The sequence below is a fragment of the Bombus huntii genome, chromosome 13, assembly GCF_024542735.1.
Source record: "Bombus huntii isolate Logan2020A chromosome 13, iyBomHunt1.1, whole genome shotgun sequence".
In the NCBI taxonomy this organism is placed as follows: domain Eukaryota; kingdom Metazoa; phylum Arthropoda; class Insecta; order Hymenoptera; family Apidae; genus Bombus; species Bombus huntii.
In genome coordinates, this window is record NC_066250.1 from 4,798,292 (window position 1) to 4,814,487 (window position 16,196).

Consider the following 16,196-nt stretch of genomic DNA (forward strand, 5'->3'; position numbering starts at 1 on the left):
GAACGAAACTATACCACGACAGAAAAGGAACTCTTAGCCATCGTATGGGCCGTGAAAAGATTAAGACAATATTTGTTAGGACGACGCTTCATTATTCGAACCGACCACCAAGCTCTTAAGTGGCTACACAATTGCAAAGACCCTTCTAGCAGACTGATTCGTTGGAGACTTAGACTCGAAGAATATGACTATGAAATCGAATATACAAAGGGTAAAGATAACACAGCTGCAGACGCTTTATCTAGAGTTCACGCAGTAACTCGCGACGAAGTAGTTAACCTCGACCTAGTAATTGATCACACTAATTCATTCAACGCATGGAAAGACAACAACGAGAATCCGAAACTCTTAGAAATTAAACCAAATGACCAAACATTTTACCAATTAACTCGAAACGACTTAGGAGAATACGACGAGACACTTTGGATCAGAAGACTTTACAAAATTCTTAAAGATACAACAAAAATCGGCATAGGAAATAACGACTTCACTGAATTAGAGAAAACACAGATTAAACTCATGCTAATATATTTTAACGACACGTACAAGAAAATTACTTATGCACCTAATCCCATCTTAAAACTAGACGAAAACGAAATAATACAAGCAATAAAGGAAAACCATAACGACACCGTAGGACATTTAGGGATACAGAAAACGTATCAACGGATCAAGGATAAATTCAAAATTTCCGGACTTTTAGAAAGAGTAGAAAACTTTGTGAAAACATGCGACACATGTCAAAAGGAGAAACTAACACGTATCAGACCCAAAGAATCCCCACAAATCTCAGACACGCCACTTAACCCTAACGACAAAATCGCTATGGACATCATAGGACCGATGACGAAAACCAAACGCGGAAACCAATACATACTTTCAATACACGATGAACTTACGAAATATCTGATACTAGTTCCCCTTAAAACGCAACGAACTGAATCCATAATTAACGCGCTTATTGAACACTATATTTACATATTTTCGGCACCAAAAACGATCCTAACAGATCAGGGACAAAATTTTGTTAGTGATTTAATGACGAAATTTGAAGAAGCTTTTAAAATCAAACACATCAAAACAACTTCATTTCACCCACAAAGTAACGGATCCCTCGAAAGAACGCATGCCTCAGTTAAAGATTTAATTCGTACTGCATTACACGACAATGACAAAGAATGGGATGAAGTACTTAATTTCATTTGTTTAGGGTACAACACCGCGAAACATGAAGGAACAGGATTCTCTCCCTTTGAATTGACCTTTGGGCGAAAAGCTAACTTACCTTCCGCAATATCCAAATTTCCCACACTTACCTATGATGATATGTACTCACTTTGGCAAAAACAGTTGAATAAATATTGGGAAACAGCTCACAAAACACTTATTCAGAATAAGCAACGATACAAGCGAGACCAAGAAAGAAAGATTGTTAAAACTCAGACTGTGTTTAGGAAAGGAGACTTTGTTTTAATTCACAACGACCATAAAAGAGATAAGTTGGACATTGAATGGTTAGGACCCTACAGAATTAACGATGTGAAAACTCCTTATTACATTATTTCTATCGACAATGCTAAGAAAAAGATACATGGTAACCGATTGAAAGCGTACTTTTTTCAGGATAATGCTGACCCTAGCACTAGTAACAATACCCTTAATTAGTTGCCTTAAATTCACGGGATAGGAATTACGCTTTGTAAACAAACCCAACCAATTCACGATCGAAAACTACAACATGATTACGCCTCTGAAATTATTAGCTTCTCGAACACTAACAAATATTGTAAAATTGCTATATTTAAGATTAACGAAATAACTTTTGTACCATAACATGCAGAAAATCAATTCATAGCGATTCCTGAAAAAAAGCATAAACATATCCTTTGATCTACATTTAAATAATTCCATTCTACTACGATCTTAGAGGACCAAGATCAATCTAACCAGGGGGGTATGTCACGACCGGCATACTTCAAATCCGACGGACTGACGATAGAGATAAAGATGTGGCGGCACTCGGCGACAATGTATATCGCTGAAGTGCCTAATGAACCATCAACATCCCAACGGTCCTTCCACCGAAGGTTCTAGAAGAAAGAGCACGTGGCAACGATCGCGGACGCCTAGCAAATGCATGGACGGTGGGGATGTTGAGGGATGACAAAAGAAAGTAATCGGATCCGATCGAAAGTAAAATCATAAGAGTCAGTCTTAGAAAGTCACGCCTAGAGTTCGGAAGTAAATTGTAAAGTGTATTGATGTTAGAAAAAAAATAAAGTTTTCTTTTTTTATTTTTTACCTCAAATTCCTTTTTTTATTTTGTTATTTTACGTGACAGTCGAATCGTTAAAATCGTTATCGTGTTCTTTTGTTTCGATTCTCTAATGTTCTGACCTATAACATTGTATAATAAAAATACTACTAATATCATAATACTAATACCACTAATATAATCAATGATTTCATATATTAGATGTCGAATTAATGATGTGCTCTATTTAGACAAATTTATCGATTTTGTTTTGCAGTCAGTTCGATTGAAAATGAATCGCCTTTTAGTTTCATTTTTCAATTGAAAATTAATTGCCTCTCGAGATCATCTTATACATCTATGCCATATTTTAAAAATGTCAAGATTAATACTTGATAGCTTTAAAATATACAGTGAAACAATATCTTTATTAGAAATGCACGAAATTGATTTCTACACCTAATAACAGAATCGTTAAAACGTACCTTCAACATTGTTAAGATCATTAAACTAGTCTCCTTGGAAAATTTCGTTTCGCAATTCGAAATCCATCTATAAATATATATATATACTAGTACGATGTACGCCATAAATGTATATCTATAAATCGATTCAACGTAGAGGGAGCAAATTAATTGTCTTTACATCTACTAACAGATAAATAACAATATCGACTGATAAAATCTATCTTGAACATCGATAAGATAAATTGAACGGTTTATCATAAACATATTTCGTAATTCGAAATCGATCTGTAAATTGGAAAATCACTGAATCCAGCCAGTGTCTTCCGATTGGAAGGTGAGAGAAATTTTCGAGGAGGCGCGAGCAGAAAATAAACGCGGAGGACCCCACCCCCGTAGAATTTTCTGTGGCGGTCCATTTTTGGGCTCCCCACCTTCGGCTTCGCCTCGATTACAAGCGTCCTCGTCGAGCAAGAAGCTTTACGAAGCACCCTCGGAACACTCGACTCGCGCCACTCTACTCGCTCGGGTTAGGTAAGTGAATTATCACGAAATTCTTCCCCGACCGATCGCTTCTCTTTTTTTATTCTCTGGCTGTTTCTACATTCTCGTTCTCTCGATGCTCGGCTATCTTTTGTTCCATGGATCGGTGATCGTGACGCGAGTGTGAAAGAAAGAAAGGGAGGAAGGATGTGAATGGACGTGTGCGTGAGAACTGGTGCAAAATTCACCAGTGCGAGAAACTTGAAGATGTCGAAGATTTTCATCTTCGACGATGGAACCGTTCGGTGAAAGAAGACTGTATAGTTGGATTAATCGTTGAATTTTTGTTACCACGAAGATTTATTACGCTACTAATGGAGCTGCTTCTTCGACTAACAAGCTTCAAGTTGAAAAACGCACGTAGAAAATACTTGATTTGCAACGAAACAGTGCCAGCCACGGAGAAGGCTGTGGAAGCGAATTAATCCGCTTTGGCTTCGAGGTGCATCCGTCTCGAAGGTTTTTCACAAAAAAAACTGCTTTGGCGATGCTTGTAAGTAGCGTTAATCCTAACATAACACTGCTTACCATTAACAAATGTACGTCATGTTAGTACCTCGTTTTACGATACAATTTTTCGTTGTCTATAATCAACGTTAAAATTTCAGATAACGAAAATGTTATAGATGTTAATGAGAAATCCCGAAAAGATGAAATATTGTGGTCCACTTTGTGGCAAAAATAAACCGGTTGCCATCATCGAATCGTTTCGTTTACGTGTGCTATTTTCAACCGCTAACGTTTGCCTAGTGAATTCGACGAATACTACGTATTTTGAAAAGCCCAACTCGATATTAACTATAATCAATCGTTACGATCCAATCATTCATCCTATCTGCATCGATACACCAAATTGTCTACGCGATTAAAGTATATTAGTGGTTTAAATGCTTGCAGGAAGACCGACGGTGTAAGGAACCGGGGCGCTTTTGCAACATATTAACCGCTGCCAATTAACAACAGCTCTGCTAACGCTTCGGGAATTTACTTTTGGATCTAACAAAACGCAATGTCGTAAGTAGCATTCGCATAACGATCTTTCTACACCATTAATCTCCGTAGTCTCGCTTAAACCTTAAAGGCAACCAAAATTCATCCGCTAAACATCTAACAACGCCTGTTTGCTATTAAATAACCCGACCAATTCGCTGTTGTTATCGACCACCGAGAATGATGGTCAGTGATGTCATTTTGGCACCCATGGGTAACCAAATGCCAAAACTTTCCAGGTGCTATTAATATCCGGAAATAGGGTCGAAATAGTGGTCATTCAGCTATCGAATAATCGATTTAATGAATTCAAATATTCCCATCCCTTCTGCGATCTTATACCTTGTTTACATTCCAACGACTACGAAATATATCCATCGTGTAACTTACATGTCCCCGGAATTAATCCAGGCTTCGTCGATCGAAGATTGATCGATCGGTTGATCGATATATTCGTCATAGGTTAACAACAATATCACAGATATTGTTGCGATAAGTACACTGCTGACCGTTATGCAAATTCGTATGCTCGTGAACGTAGCTAAAGAAACGGGGCCGAAATGGAGATCAGATTCAGCGTGTTCGGTTTAACACCACCGCGAGTATTTCTACTTTACTTTGTATATTTTATATATCTGTTCATACGAGGTGCATTGTATAAATTCTTTACTCTATTCACAAGTAAAAGGCTAATCGGGTCTTGCTCTCTGTACTTCCAATTGGAGAAATTGGGCATAACGAGTGAAATAAAAAAAAAGAAACATTTCCTATAGCTTGACAAATCCCAAGAACCGAATATGCAGGATCGAACCGCGAGATCGCGAGGTGGCGACGATGATTTCGTAAATGCTATTAATACGCGGCAGTTAGATCGAATGTCGGTCGTCGGTGGCGGCCAAGTAAAGCTCGTTCTTCTGGGTTACGCTCGTGCTTTTTGGACTCCTCGCCTTGCGGCCTCACTAACGTCGGCCGCCGTCCTCTCCTCGTCGTTCCGCGCATATTTATAGAGCCTGCCTATGGATGCTATTTCCGTAGACGCACCGATGTGCCCCGTTCCTCGTCATCGCGAAGCCGGACGGTATCATCTGCCGGATTATGACTCGCAGAACTCCCTACGATCGTGAAAATATGCAAGCCCATCGCCTACTTTATTCGCGGACCCATCCGTTTATTTTCAGGGTTAAAACGATGACGAGTCACAGCCGTGAAACATATGTATACGGTGGATCATCAAAGTATTCGAATTCATGTAGAGACCATGTATGAATATGAAGATCACAGGAGGTAGCGTCGCATTCTTCTTGGTCTTTTGATTTCGATAGCGTCTTACGTCTGGAAAGAGTATTTTCACACAAAATACGCAATTAAAAGAGCAGAGAATTTGCTAAGTTCAAAGATATATAGCGGAGAAAATGTGATTTATAATTCCTCTTATCCTGTTGTCTTCGTATATTGCATATATGTGTCATGCAAAACCTTTCGAAATTTTATTAACGCTGTAACGAGACGCAATTGCCATGATTACGTTGATGTAGCTTGAAACAAAACCGAAAATATATATAGAAATTACAAGATATTTATTTCGAACGTGTATTTCATAGAGTTCGTCGAAATATTTAAACGATCAATTAATTATTATATCGAATGGGCCCATCTTTTGACTCTAATTACGTATTTAAGACTATAAGACGTATATTAATTTTTTATCAAGTGTATGTTCGCAGTGAGTGACTCGTGACTTCTATACAAATCTTCTCCTCGCAAGTGTAAAAGATATATTTCTACGAGACGATTATCGCGTCGTAGAAGAACAAAAGACCCCTTACGACTTATCTGAAATCGATAATCTCGTCTGATTTGTCTGCCAAGACTAAACCGGTTGATATAATTCCACTAACATCGAGAAATCCAAGTTTATGCTGTTTCATCGAACAGACAAACATCGATTGCCACGTTTCAAGTGTTTCGAAATTTTTAACACCTAATCAGAAAGACCACTAGAAACGATGTTCGACCAATCGTTAAGAGAAAGGATCATGGAAAATTTCAGTGAACTCGATAGTTTCTTGAAGGAAGCCGGCAAAAGAAAAAGGCCGCCACCATGGACGCGATCAAGAAGAAGATGCAAGCGATGAAGCTTGAAAAGGATAATGCGATGGATAAAGCCGATGCCTGCGAAGGACAGGCGAAGGAGGCGAATATGCGCGCGGATAAGGTCAACGAGGAAGTCGGTGAATTACAAAAGAAGCTTACCCAGGTTGAAGCCGATCTTCAAGCCAACAAACAAGCCCTGGATCAGGCCAACAAGGATCTCGAAGAAAAAGAGAAAGCTCTGACTAACGTGAGTAACCTAATGTTTCCGTTAGTCTGTTACGATTAAGGATTTCGCCCTAGTTCTGTCATTGCTCCAGTTTACCTTGGACCAGGTCCAAGTCAATTTTTCGCCGAGAAATTTTATTTATATTTATACCGTAGTTTTATACCTTCGTTTTAAGATCGATGACTCAGTGTGACGCAGTTTTACGCTAGCTATGGTGTCTCGTAACACGAGGGATCATCTGTTTCGCCCTGTGCTCCCCCTTTTTTAAAAGGCCAATGAGTCACGAGAGCTTTCTAATTTCAGGCCGAATCCGAGGTCGCCGCTCTGAACCGAAAAGTACAATTGATTGAGGAGGACTTGGAGAGATCCGAGGAACGATTGAACACTGCCACTGCCAAGTTGGCCGAAGCTTCTCAGGCTGCCGACGAATCTAGCCGGTAAATGTTGAGAAATTCGATCGTGAAACTGTTGTACGATAGATAGAAACGGAATTATGTTAATGAACGTAATTGCAGTATGTGCAAAGTATTGGAAAACCGCGCGCAACAGGATGAAGAGAGGATGGATCAGCTGACGAATCAACTGAAAGAGGCTCGTCTGCTTGCCGAAGACGCTGATGGGAAATCGGACGAAGTATCGCGAAAGCTGGCCTTTGTTGAAGACGAGTTGGAAGTCGCTGAGGATCGAGTCAAGTCTGGTGAAGCGTAAGTTGCCCCCGAGGAATGTTATTCGTAAATAGATTGCGACTTTCTATGCGTTTACGTAAAACTTAACGATGCAATAGAATCCTTATAACATAGAAAAGTAGGTAAAGTACCAACGATAGAGTGAGTACTTGTATCATAAATTTTAGAAGGTAAAATGAATCTCCATTTTATATGAAAAATTCACAGTCTACTCGTAAATAATTGTTTCTACTTAAAGCATATTATTTACAACGTTACAGCAAGATCATGGAACTTGAAGAGGAACTTAAAGTGGTCGGTAACAGCTTGAAATCTTTGGAAGTATCCGAAGAGAAGGTGAGTTTGTCGATTTTTCACGGTGTTTGGGAACGCATTTCGGATAAACAATTTGACCGACTGGATTCGATTAGGCTAATCAAAGAGTCGAGGAGTTCAAGCGCCAGCTCAAGACCCTAACAGTGAAACTAAAGGAAGCTGAAGCCCGTGCCGAATTTGCTGAGAAAACTGTTAAGAAACTGCAGAAGGAGGTCGACAGGCTCGAAGGTAAAGTCGAAATGACTTCCTTTCGTTCTAACACCATCTTTACTGGATTAACATCGTTTAAGCAGCGTATTTTCTTAAATAAGCAACGAATTTATTTCTTTACAAATATTTACTACTCCGTTGCTGCAGAGTGATCTCAGAGTACTTTGCACCGAATCTAAACGGGTGTCTGACGTAATTTGGCAAATTGACAGCAACGCTTCCGTTATCCAATTCTACTGGAATGCAATCAAAGACTCGTGGCCAATTTGCCAACCTTGAATAACGTCAAACACACTTTAGTACATGCTGCACACGTCGCAAGTCGATTAATTATTACGAATATTTTCAAGTTACGTTGATAAATTTAGTCGAGCCGCGACTTTCCACTGAATATGACTAAGAGAGTGATTTAAAAAAAAATATTCATTTTTACTCGCATAAATTTCTTTATAGTTACAGAGATTACGAAGGTAGTGTTCGTTAATAGATATCCGCGTTAACAAGCGACACTTCATCGTGCAACGCAACTGATTTTCTTTGCAGACATATTGCACCAGCAGAAGGAGAAACGCAAAACGATTTGCGAAGAATTGGACAAGACATTCTCTGAGCTTTCTGGCTACTAAAAAAAAAAAAAAAAAATATCATCCATAGTCGTTTCAAATTTTCTCGTTTATTCCTGTACACGAAACATATTTAGCTATTTCTGTATCGTTGTCTTCTCTCTTTCAAAGATACTTTTCCGCTTTAGCTGATTTTTTCTTCTTTTCCGCTGCAATAGCTTCCAAATTTGGGCGTAATTTTTACTTTTTTACGACCGAAAAACCAACAAAGGAGATGTTAAAAGTGCATTCTCCGTCTTTTTTTTTTTGCCTTTTTTCTTGCGTTCTCACGGTCATGTAAAACCGACAGTATCATTCTTTTTTATCGATCATCGTTCATGTTTAAAGTTCCGTTGGTTCCATTTTATTCTCTTGTGATTTCCCTTCTTTTTTCTTTCTTTGTTTACTGCCCGATCACTGTTTCAATCGTCCGATTTGGGAGCGCTTTGCTTAGTTTTTTTTTTTTATAAAAACAGATTAATTAGTACTTGTCGTTTACGTTAAGCATTGTCTATTAATATACGCGTACAAGAACACATGAACATACACACACAAGGCACTTAACAGAATAAAATAAAACAAAAAGCTTCGCACGTTTATGTGGGCCGTCGTACGTCAGGTACATTTACCAATCCCTTGTAAAACTGTTTTGTCTTAGACTCCTGCAAAGGTATACTACACCTCACGATACTTACATGCTTCGAGTAAAGTGATAAAGTATTAACCGCTTCGTTTAACATTTCCTATCACACGATGCATTTTGTGTACAATTTCGAATTGTACGAGCACACTGACATACACCACGTTGTACGACATTCCTATATTTTGATCAAGCTATAAGTGTGCTTTTATTCTTTTTCTTTTTTTTTTTTTTCTTTAGAACGAATGTCGTTGCATCATAACATTTCCATCTAATATAACTTCTTTTTGCGTAGGGGTTAACATACTTTCAATAGCGAACAAACTCTGATGATCTCTATGTTCACATTAATTCCAAACTGTGACTTAGGTTCATTAAAATAAGTAGTGTATCGATCCGTGCTTGACCGGTAAACGAAAGCTCGTTGAACCGAGTTACCCGAAACGTTTCCAATTCTGAACGAAGTGCAACTGTTTACCGGGCAAATGCACAAGAATCAAGTAGAAAGTTCGTAGGATCGTTCTTGATTAGATGTAAAACGACTCGTTAGATGTAAAATGTTACTAAAATGAAAGAAGGAAATATATCAGCAATTCGATTATTTTATCAACTTTTCCAGACGAATTGGGCATCAACAAGGATAGATACAAGTCACTCGCCGACGAGATGGACTCCACGTTCGCCGAATTGGCAGGATACTAAGTTATTTCGATCTTTTGTGCTTCCTACTATAATTACAATGTCATGCGTGGGGATGGAACTGCAATGTTACGCATCAAGGACTCCAAAACGCGACCAATCGTTGCACGATCGGCCAAAAAAGCACTGAGGCTGAGAACAGATCGTCGGAAATCGGATATTATTTGTCTAATTGTACGACGTTACCGCGACGAAGATGGTCAATGTATGGAGATCCGTAAGGAATTTTACTCTGTTACACTGTTGTACGAAATATTACACCCAATAAACTGCTGTAATGTGGTATCTCGTTACTAATTGCAAGGACTTTTAGTAGATTTCGAATCGGAAAGCTACTTCTACTTTTAGCAGGATCCGTATCTATCTCTTTCTCTATTTCTCTATCTCGCTCGCTATACGGAAAATTTTATTAAAAGTATCGTCGTCGTCTTGCAACAAGGAGAGGTGAGTATACAAAAATTTAATGATTATCAACTACATGGAAATAAAAAGAGATTTCTCGTTCATGTGTATACGTTGGGAATAGACCTGTCGGATTTCCTTCTTTCTAGTTTGAAAATTATCGTGACATATTTTTATAGAGGCACAGTTATATAAGATGTTTATTAGTCATCAATGTACTTATTAAATGTACAATGAACGCATAAATGTACACCGAATGGCATATCAATTCAGGAGTGCTGTCTTGTACTATATCCTCGAAAGTCATGATTAATCATACACACATTTGCTTATCTACTATTTACATTTGGTAATTATCTAGAAACGTTGCCTCGCGTAGTTGTGCATAATCTTTATTATTATTATATACAACATTAGTCTATTCCAATGGCCCGCGAATACTCGGGATCACTTTATTTTCGCAAATATACACACTAATTAGACATGTATGACACCACCCACGGAAACATAATACTCAGTCAAAATTCAAGCATGCAACGAACAAAAATATACAAACTCATCTGTAAAACATGAATAATTTCTACAAAACAAGAAACACATCTAAAACGCAGGTATTATATAACTGTATATAATGTGTATTAAAAAACTGTAACAATCAAAGACAATGAATATGTTGAGGATACAAAAGTTACGCTAAGATAAACTTTCTGCCACAATTATTCTCGTTGTTGAAACTGCGCATTATTCCGTGATATACTTATCGGCCCAATGATAAAACGATAAAATACAAATGTATCTTGTGACGTTTACTTGATATTAGGACAGTGAAATATTCTTTTTGAAACTTTATTGATACGGGATTGAATAAAACATCTTCTATGGAGAGAAACAACGTTTAAACTCTTAATATTCGGCTAACAAAGGGTAGATTTTATAAAACTTTGTGGTTCGAATGATCAGTTAGAATTATTCAATTAATAACAATGTAAACGATGTACCAATGATCTGAATATAACATCAGAGTATATAGCCATTCTGTTGTTTCTAATAATGCCCCGGTTCTAAAATAATTTCTTTGATTCATAGCATATCATTTGATGAGTATAATTCGAATAAAATAAATAGGACTGTTCAAAAGCATAACATGCAGTTTAAAGTTATAGTGAAAAATACGATGTGAAAAAAGAAAAGATACTGTAATTTCATGAGTGATAAATCAGTTCAATTTGCCTAAAGACCATGTTATTGGTCTTATATATTATATTATGTCTTCAATCTCTTTCATCGCAATCACCTTCCTGTAACATTATTATCAATTAATATCAATTAATGTTACTAAAGTTTTGACAACGCAAATTTGCCCAAATGACTGAGCAAAAACGAACATAGAAAAAAACACTTCGATACGTATGGCGCCAATTAACGTGAATCGAAATAGATTTCCTCGTTTAGTCAACATTCAAGATATTTCTTTCTCTAATACAATAAATAATGCACTACAAAAACTATAAAAACTACCACAGTATTTATCTAATATACAATTTTCGTTACCTAATAATAACATTATCAAAAACATTAGACTATTTGGGCTATCAATTGCACGCAACACCATTCTGTAATGACATGGTAAATACAATGTAATCTATACAGGTGATGCAGAATAACAATATGGTAAAGAAAAGTTTTCCTGATGAATATACAAACATTCACACAGTAGAAATTGGCTATACATATATCGATGTAATTTGCATGATAAAAATCTTAAATAAGATGAAAACACATGACACAGATACGTGCTCCATTCATAAAACAAAGTATCGATTTCCACTCGAATTAAATGCAACTCCAATGGATAATAAAACAAACACAAAGATTGACGCATAATGAGAACAAATTTATAGCGAAGTTTATAGTCTGGGTGCTTCCAGTTTTTCTTCCTAACGTGACGTATCGATATTATTTATACCTAATTCACTTTAATAATACTTACAAAATTCTTTGTAGAAGTGAATACAAAATAAGATATTGTATAGAATGCAATGCGTGCCAAATATTTCTGATTGAGAAGACCATGACGACTTGTTGAAACAAATCTCATCGTTTCTTCAATGTATTTTACATGATAGTAATATTGATGATAATAATAATAATAATAAACTAATAATAATAATAATAATAATAATAATAATGGAATATATAAACGAGCATTAGCATAAAATATAAATTATCAAATGATTCTTCCACACGTTTCTTACTTTAATTACGTCCCATATGAAAATATCAATAAATATAATGGTCACCCTCGGTTCAGATAGATGAACCTACGCTAAATTCTCTGAAAGATATCAAGAATATATCTATGTAGAAGGCAATATGATGCACGAAATCTTTGAACGTTTCCGATTAACATCATTAAAGTCAACATAATCTTTTATATATCTTTACCATACAAGAAATCAAATATATGTTTGTAATGAACATATGTAATATTCATATACATCACATACATTTATATATAATGCATATATTTTATATATATATATATATATATATATAATATATATATATATATATATATATATAATATATATATATATATATATATATATATATATATATATATATATATATATATATATACACACGTGTACGTATTGTATCTACATAAATAAAAATGCATTGCAGATCCTAATGTTCTTGAAAGAAACGATGAATACTCTATATTACACGAAAATACAATATACGATTTTTAATCTATCCTTTCCACAGATTATGTATTATTTATATGTCTATAAAACAATGTAAAAATAACAAGTGCTGGAAATATATAAAAATGTAAGAAAATAAGCTGATCCGGTGAACAATAAAGAAACGAATTATAAGCATATAGCTGCGATTCATAAACAGCATTTTCTTTTCCATAGATCAATTACGCACGTTTTCCGGGTTAATGCAATCGAAAGTACTCAGTTGGCATATTAAGAGGAAAGTATGCAAAATCTGAATCGTATACCCAGGCAGAAGTAGACTCCTCTCTTCTTTATCGAGGACATCGGTATCTACAAAATTTTTCCTGGGGTCTTGTATATTACTTGCTTTTACATATGCATATGTATATATATACATACGTATATATGTATATATATTAGTCTGGAGGAATCTCTTTTATAAGCTCAAATAACTTAATGACTTCATACATAGAATAATAATTTATAATAAAAGGTGTCATGATTTACGCTACAGACGGTCACGATGCAAAAAATTGTTGTAAACGCTGTACCGTTCTACGATCCAGAGCACACAGATCAAAATCGAATGTCTTTTTTGTAATCTCGTATTGACCGGTTTCTGCGATTACCTGAACAACTCTCTGTAACTCTTGATTATCTTGCAAAGTCATTATCTTTTGTTGCAAGTCTTTTAACTGTGACACATAGTCTTCTGAAAACACGGGTGGCTCTCCTATGTCTGAATCAACCAAAGTACTATTCGTTGAATCAGGGGCCACTTGTTCCGCTTCCGCCTCAACACGCTTCTCGGCGACTTGTTCTATGACACCACGATCGTCCCTCGCCTTGATGACAACCGTTTCTTGATCCACCACAACTGGTGATTGACTTGAAGAAACAGGCTCCAAAGGAGGTGATGTCGAATGACCTCTATCCTTTTCTCTTTTAACCACATGGTCGTCATCGCCTTTACTATCACTCCGTCGTTTCCTTCTACGGATTTCTTTTTCCTCCCCTTTACTCCCTTTAGATCTGTCCCTTTTGTTTCTGTCTACCTTATCCTTTTTAATGTCTGCAGAAATTGCAGGTGAAAGTGGTTTCGTCAGTTCCACCGGCGGTGTAGACACCGTTAAATTTTCTACTTCTTTCTTAATCATAGGCACTAATTTTGATTCAGGGAAGGAATCGTCATCTATGGATGGCGCTGAATCGCTACTATCTCTTTCTGGCATTTCCAGTACTGAATGGGGATTGGCTACTGGAACATTAGGCACATTATTTTGTTTCTCTGTTGAGGACTTTATCCTGTCGCGTTTTTCTTTCTTGTCCCTATCTTTGCTACTATCCGGTTTATCCTTTCTGTCCTTTTTTTTATGCTTGTGCTTCTGCCTGTCTTTTTCATTCTTACTGTCTTTCACCTTCTCAGACTTCTCGATCTTTTCAGATCTTTCTGTCTTCGATAATTTCTCATCTTTTGGTTTCTCACTCTCCTTCGGAGGTTTCGGCGACTTTCTCCCCTCTTTGGCCGATTTGTACTCTTGACTCTTCTCTTTCTCGGATTTCTCGGATTTCTCTGATTTATTTTTCTTCTCGGCTACTTTCATAGATTCCTTTGAGGAAGGCCGTTCTCCTTCCTTATACTTATCCTTTCGTTCTTTATCCCGATCTTCTTTATACTTTTTCTTGTCCTTTTTCTTTTCACCCTTAGAAGCATCGACAACATTTTTAGAACTATCTTTTACTTTATCTTTTTCTTTATTCTTATCTTTCTCTTTTTCAAAAGTTACTTTTTTCACTTCCTTTTCCTTTGATTTTGGGGAAATTGACCTCTTTGCAGGAGGCAGAGACGGGCTACAAGCTCTTTTTATTCCAGCTGATGGAGGTGATGGTGGCCTTTTATTAGGAGGACTAGGATGATTCTTATTTCCAGGACTAGCAGACCTTTTTAATTTCTCCTTACTTCGATTTTTATCTTTAGGTTGCTCTTTGATCCTTCTGTCCTTTTTATCCTCCATTTTGTCCTTTTTAGGATCTTTATGTGGACTATCCTTAGACTTTGTTTTGTCTACTTTATCAGACTTCTCTGTGGTAATTAATGATTTAGAAGCCGAGGATTTGTCTTGTGGTGTAGACTTTTTAGTGTCCTGAGATACTTTTGTAGGTTTCAGAGGTGTACCGAATAATTCAGCAAAAGAACTTGAAGTTTTTGACTCTATATTTTTGTGCTTCTTCGACTCACTCCCACTCAACTTTGGTTTACCAACCATAGTTAATGCTTTAGATTCGTTCTTTTCAACTGAATTTTCAGAACTGGACACAAGAACCTAAACATATAATATTTAATTTAATATTATAATTTATATAGAAAGATATAGAATTTATATAGAAAGATAAGAACCTATATAAATAGGATTAGATATACTCACACCACCACCCTTCAATAGTTTCCTCCTAAAGTCATCTGAAGGATTATTAATTATTTCAGTATGTCTTATGACATTTGTAATTGCAGGACCACTAAACTGTAAGTTAAGGTCATATAAAATCTCTATCTTTTTGCTACCTTCATCCTTATTTTTTAAATAAATGTGAATTGGAATCTCAAAACCAGCATATCCAGACTCTTTTAACACAAATGGTGGCTCTTTTAAGATCCTCTTTGGTTTTGAGAATGTTTGATGTAATTGAAAAACCACTGGAATACAAACCAAAATAAGTCGAAAGATTTGTATCTATGGATGCATGGTATTTCCTTAAAAGTATATTTACCTTTCTCAACATAGTGGTGAATGTCAGCATTGTCAATACCCCGTACAAATAATTCCCAATCATGAGTATAGCCCTGAGGGGTGGTACGCATACGTAACATTGATGAGTGTCCACATTCTAGTGTAATGCGAATTGCCATTCTCTCATATGAATTTTTTGATACACGCTTTTTCAAAGAAAAACAGAGAGAGCTAATTATGCGGGTAAACACAGCAATTACGTTACATTTTTATTTATCTCGTTACACGTGAATGAAAACTCTGATGAATTCTTAACTATCTGATCCTTTACAAACTATTTGTGACGTTGAAAATCATTGTCCAACAATTTATGCTAAATGTGAAAACAATGACAACACTTCTTTCCTAACTTTCGTATACTTGAAATACTGATACATCGTTTGCTTACACTTGTTTTGTATGAAAATGTTGAACACCTCATTAGAGCAGAATATTGTGATAAACGAGGAGTTTGATGGAGGCAAATCGCCTCGTTAGTACTACGATAATTCAGAAATTTCCTTTAAGCCAAATCTGATTCGATTATCAACAGGTAAACTCTACACCAACGAGA

At 36.4% G+C, this 16,196-nt stretch overlaps 2 protein-coding genes across 3 annotated transcripts; one reads left to right on the forward strand and one right to left on the reverse strand.

Annotated features, from left to right (window-relative positions):
- The first annotated feature begins 3,099 nt into the window (after window positions 1-3,099).
- LOC126872267 (tropomyosin-1) lies at window positions 3,100-10,020 on the forward strand. 2 transcript variants are annotated; one of them, XR_007691929.1, is made up of 8 exons: window positions 3,100-3,252; window positions 6,302-6,592; window positions 6,875-7,008; window positions 7,087-7,275; window positions 7,518-7,593; window positions 7,668-7,800; window positions 8,326-9,003; window positions 9,644-9,748. XR_007691929.1 is itself a non-coding variant. In XM_050631992.1 (7 exons), the coding sequence occupies exons 2-7, from the start codon at window positions 6,353-6,355 to the stop codon at window positions 9,724-9,726; spliced, it is 855 nt and encodes a 284-aa protein (XP_050487949.1). In that variant the 5' UTR covers window positions 3,100-3,252; window positions 6,302-6,352; the 3' UTR covers window positions 9,727-10,020. The 2 variants fall into 2 exon arrangements, 1 of the variants encoding a protein (XP_050487949.1); XM_050631992.1 differs by lacking the exon at window positions 8,326-9,003 and having other exon boundaries at window positions 9,644-10,020.
- A 2,860-nt stretch (window positions 10,021-12,880) lies between these two features.
- LOC126872251 (protein AF-9) lies at window positions 12,881-16,180 on the reverse strand. The gene is made up of 4 exons (XM_050631961.1): window positions 16,032-16,180; window positions 15,624-15,789; window positions 15,281-15,549; window positions 12,881-15,178 (listed from the first exon to the last, which is right to left on the reverse strand). The coding sequence occupies exons 1-4, from the start codon at window positions 16,062-16,064 to the stop codon at window positions 13,373-13,375; spliced, it is 2,274 nt and encodes a 757-aa protein (XP_050487918.1). The 5' UTR covers window positions 16,065-16,180; the 3' UTR covers window positions 12,881-13,372.
- Window positions 16,181-16,196: the final 16 nt, after the last annotated feature.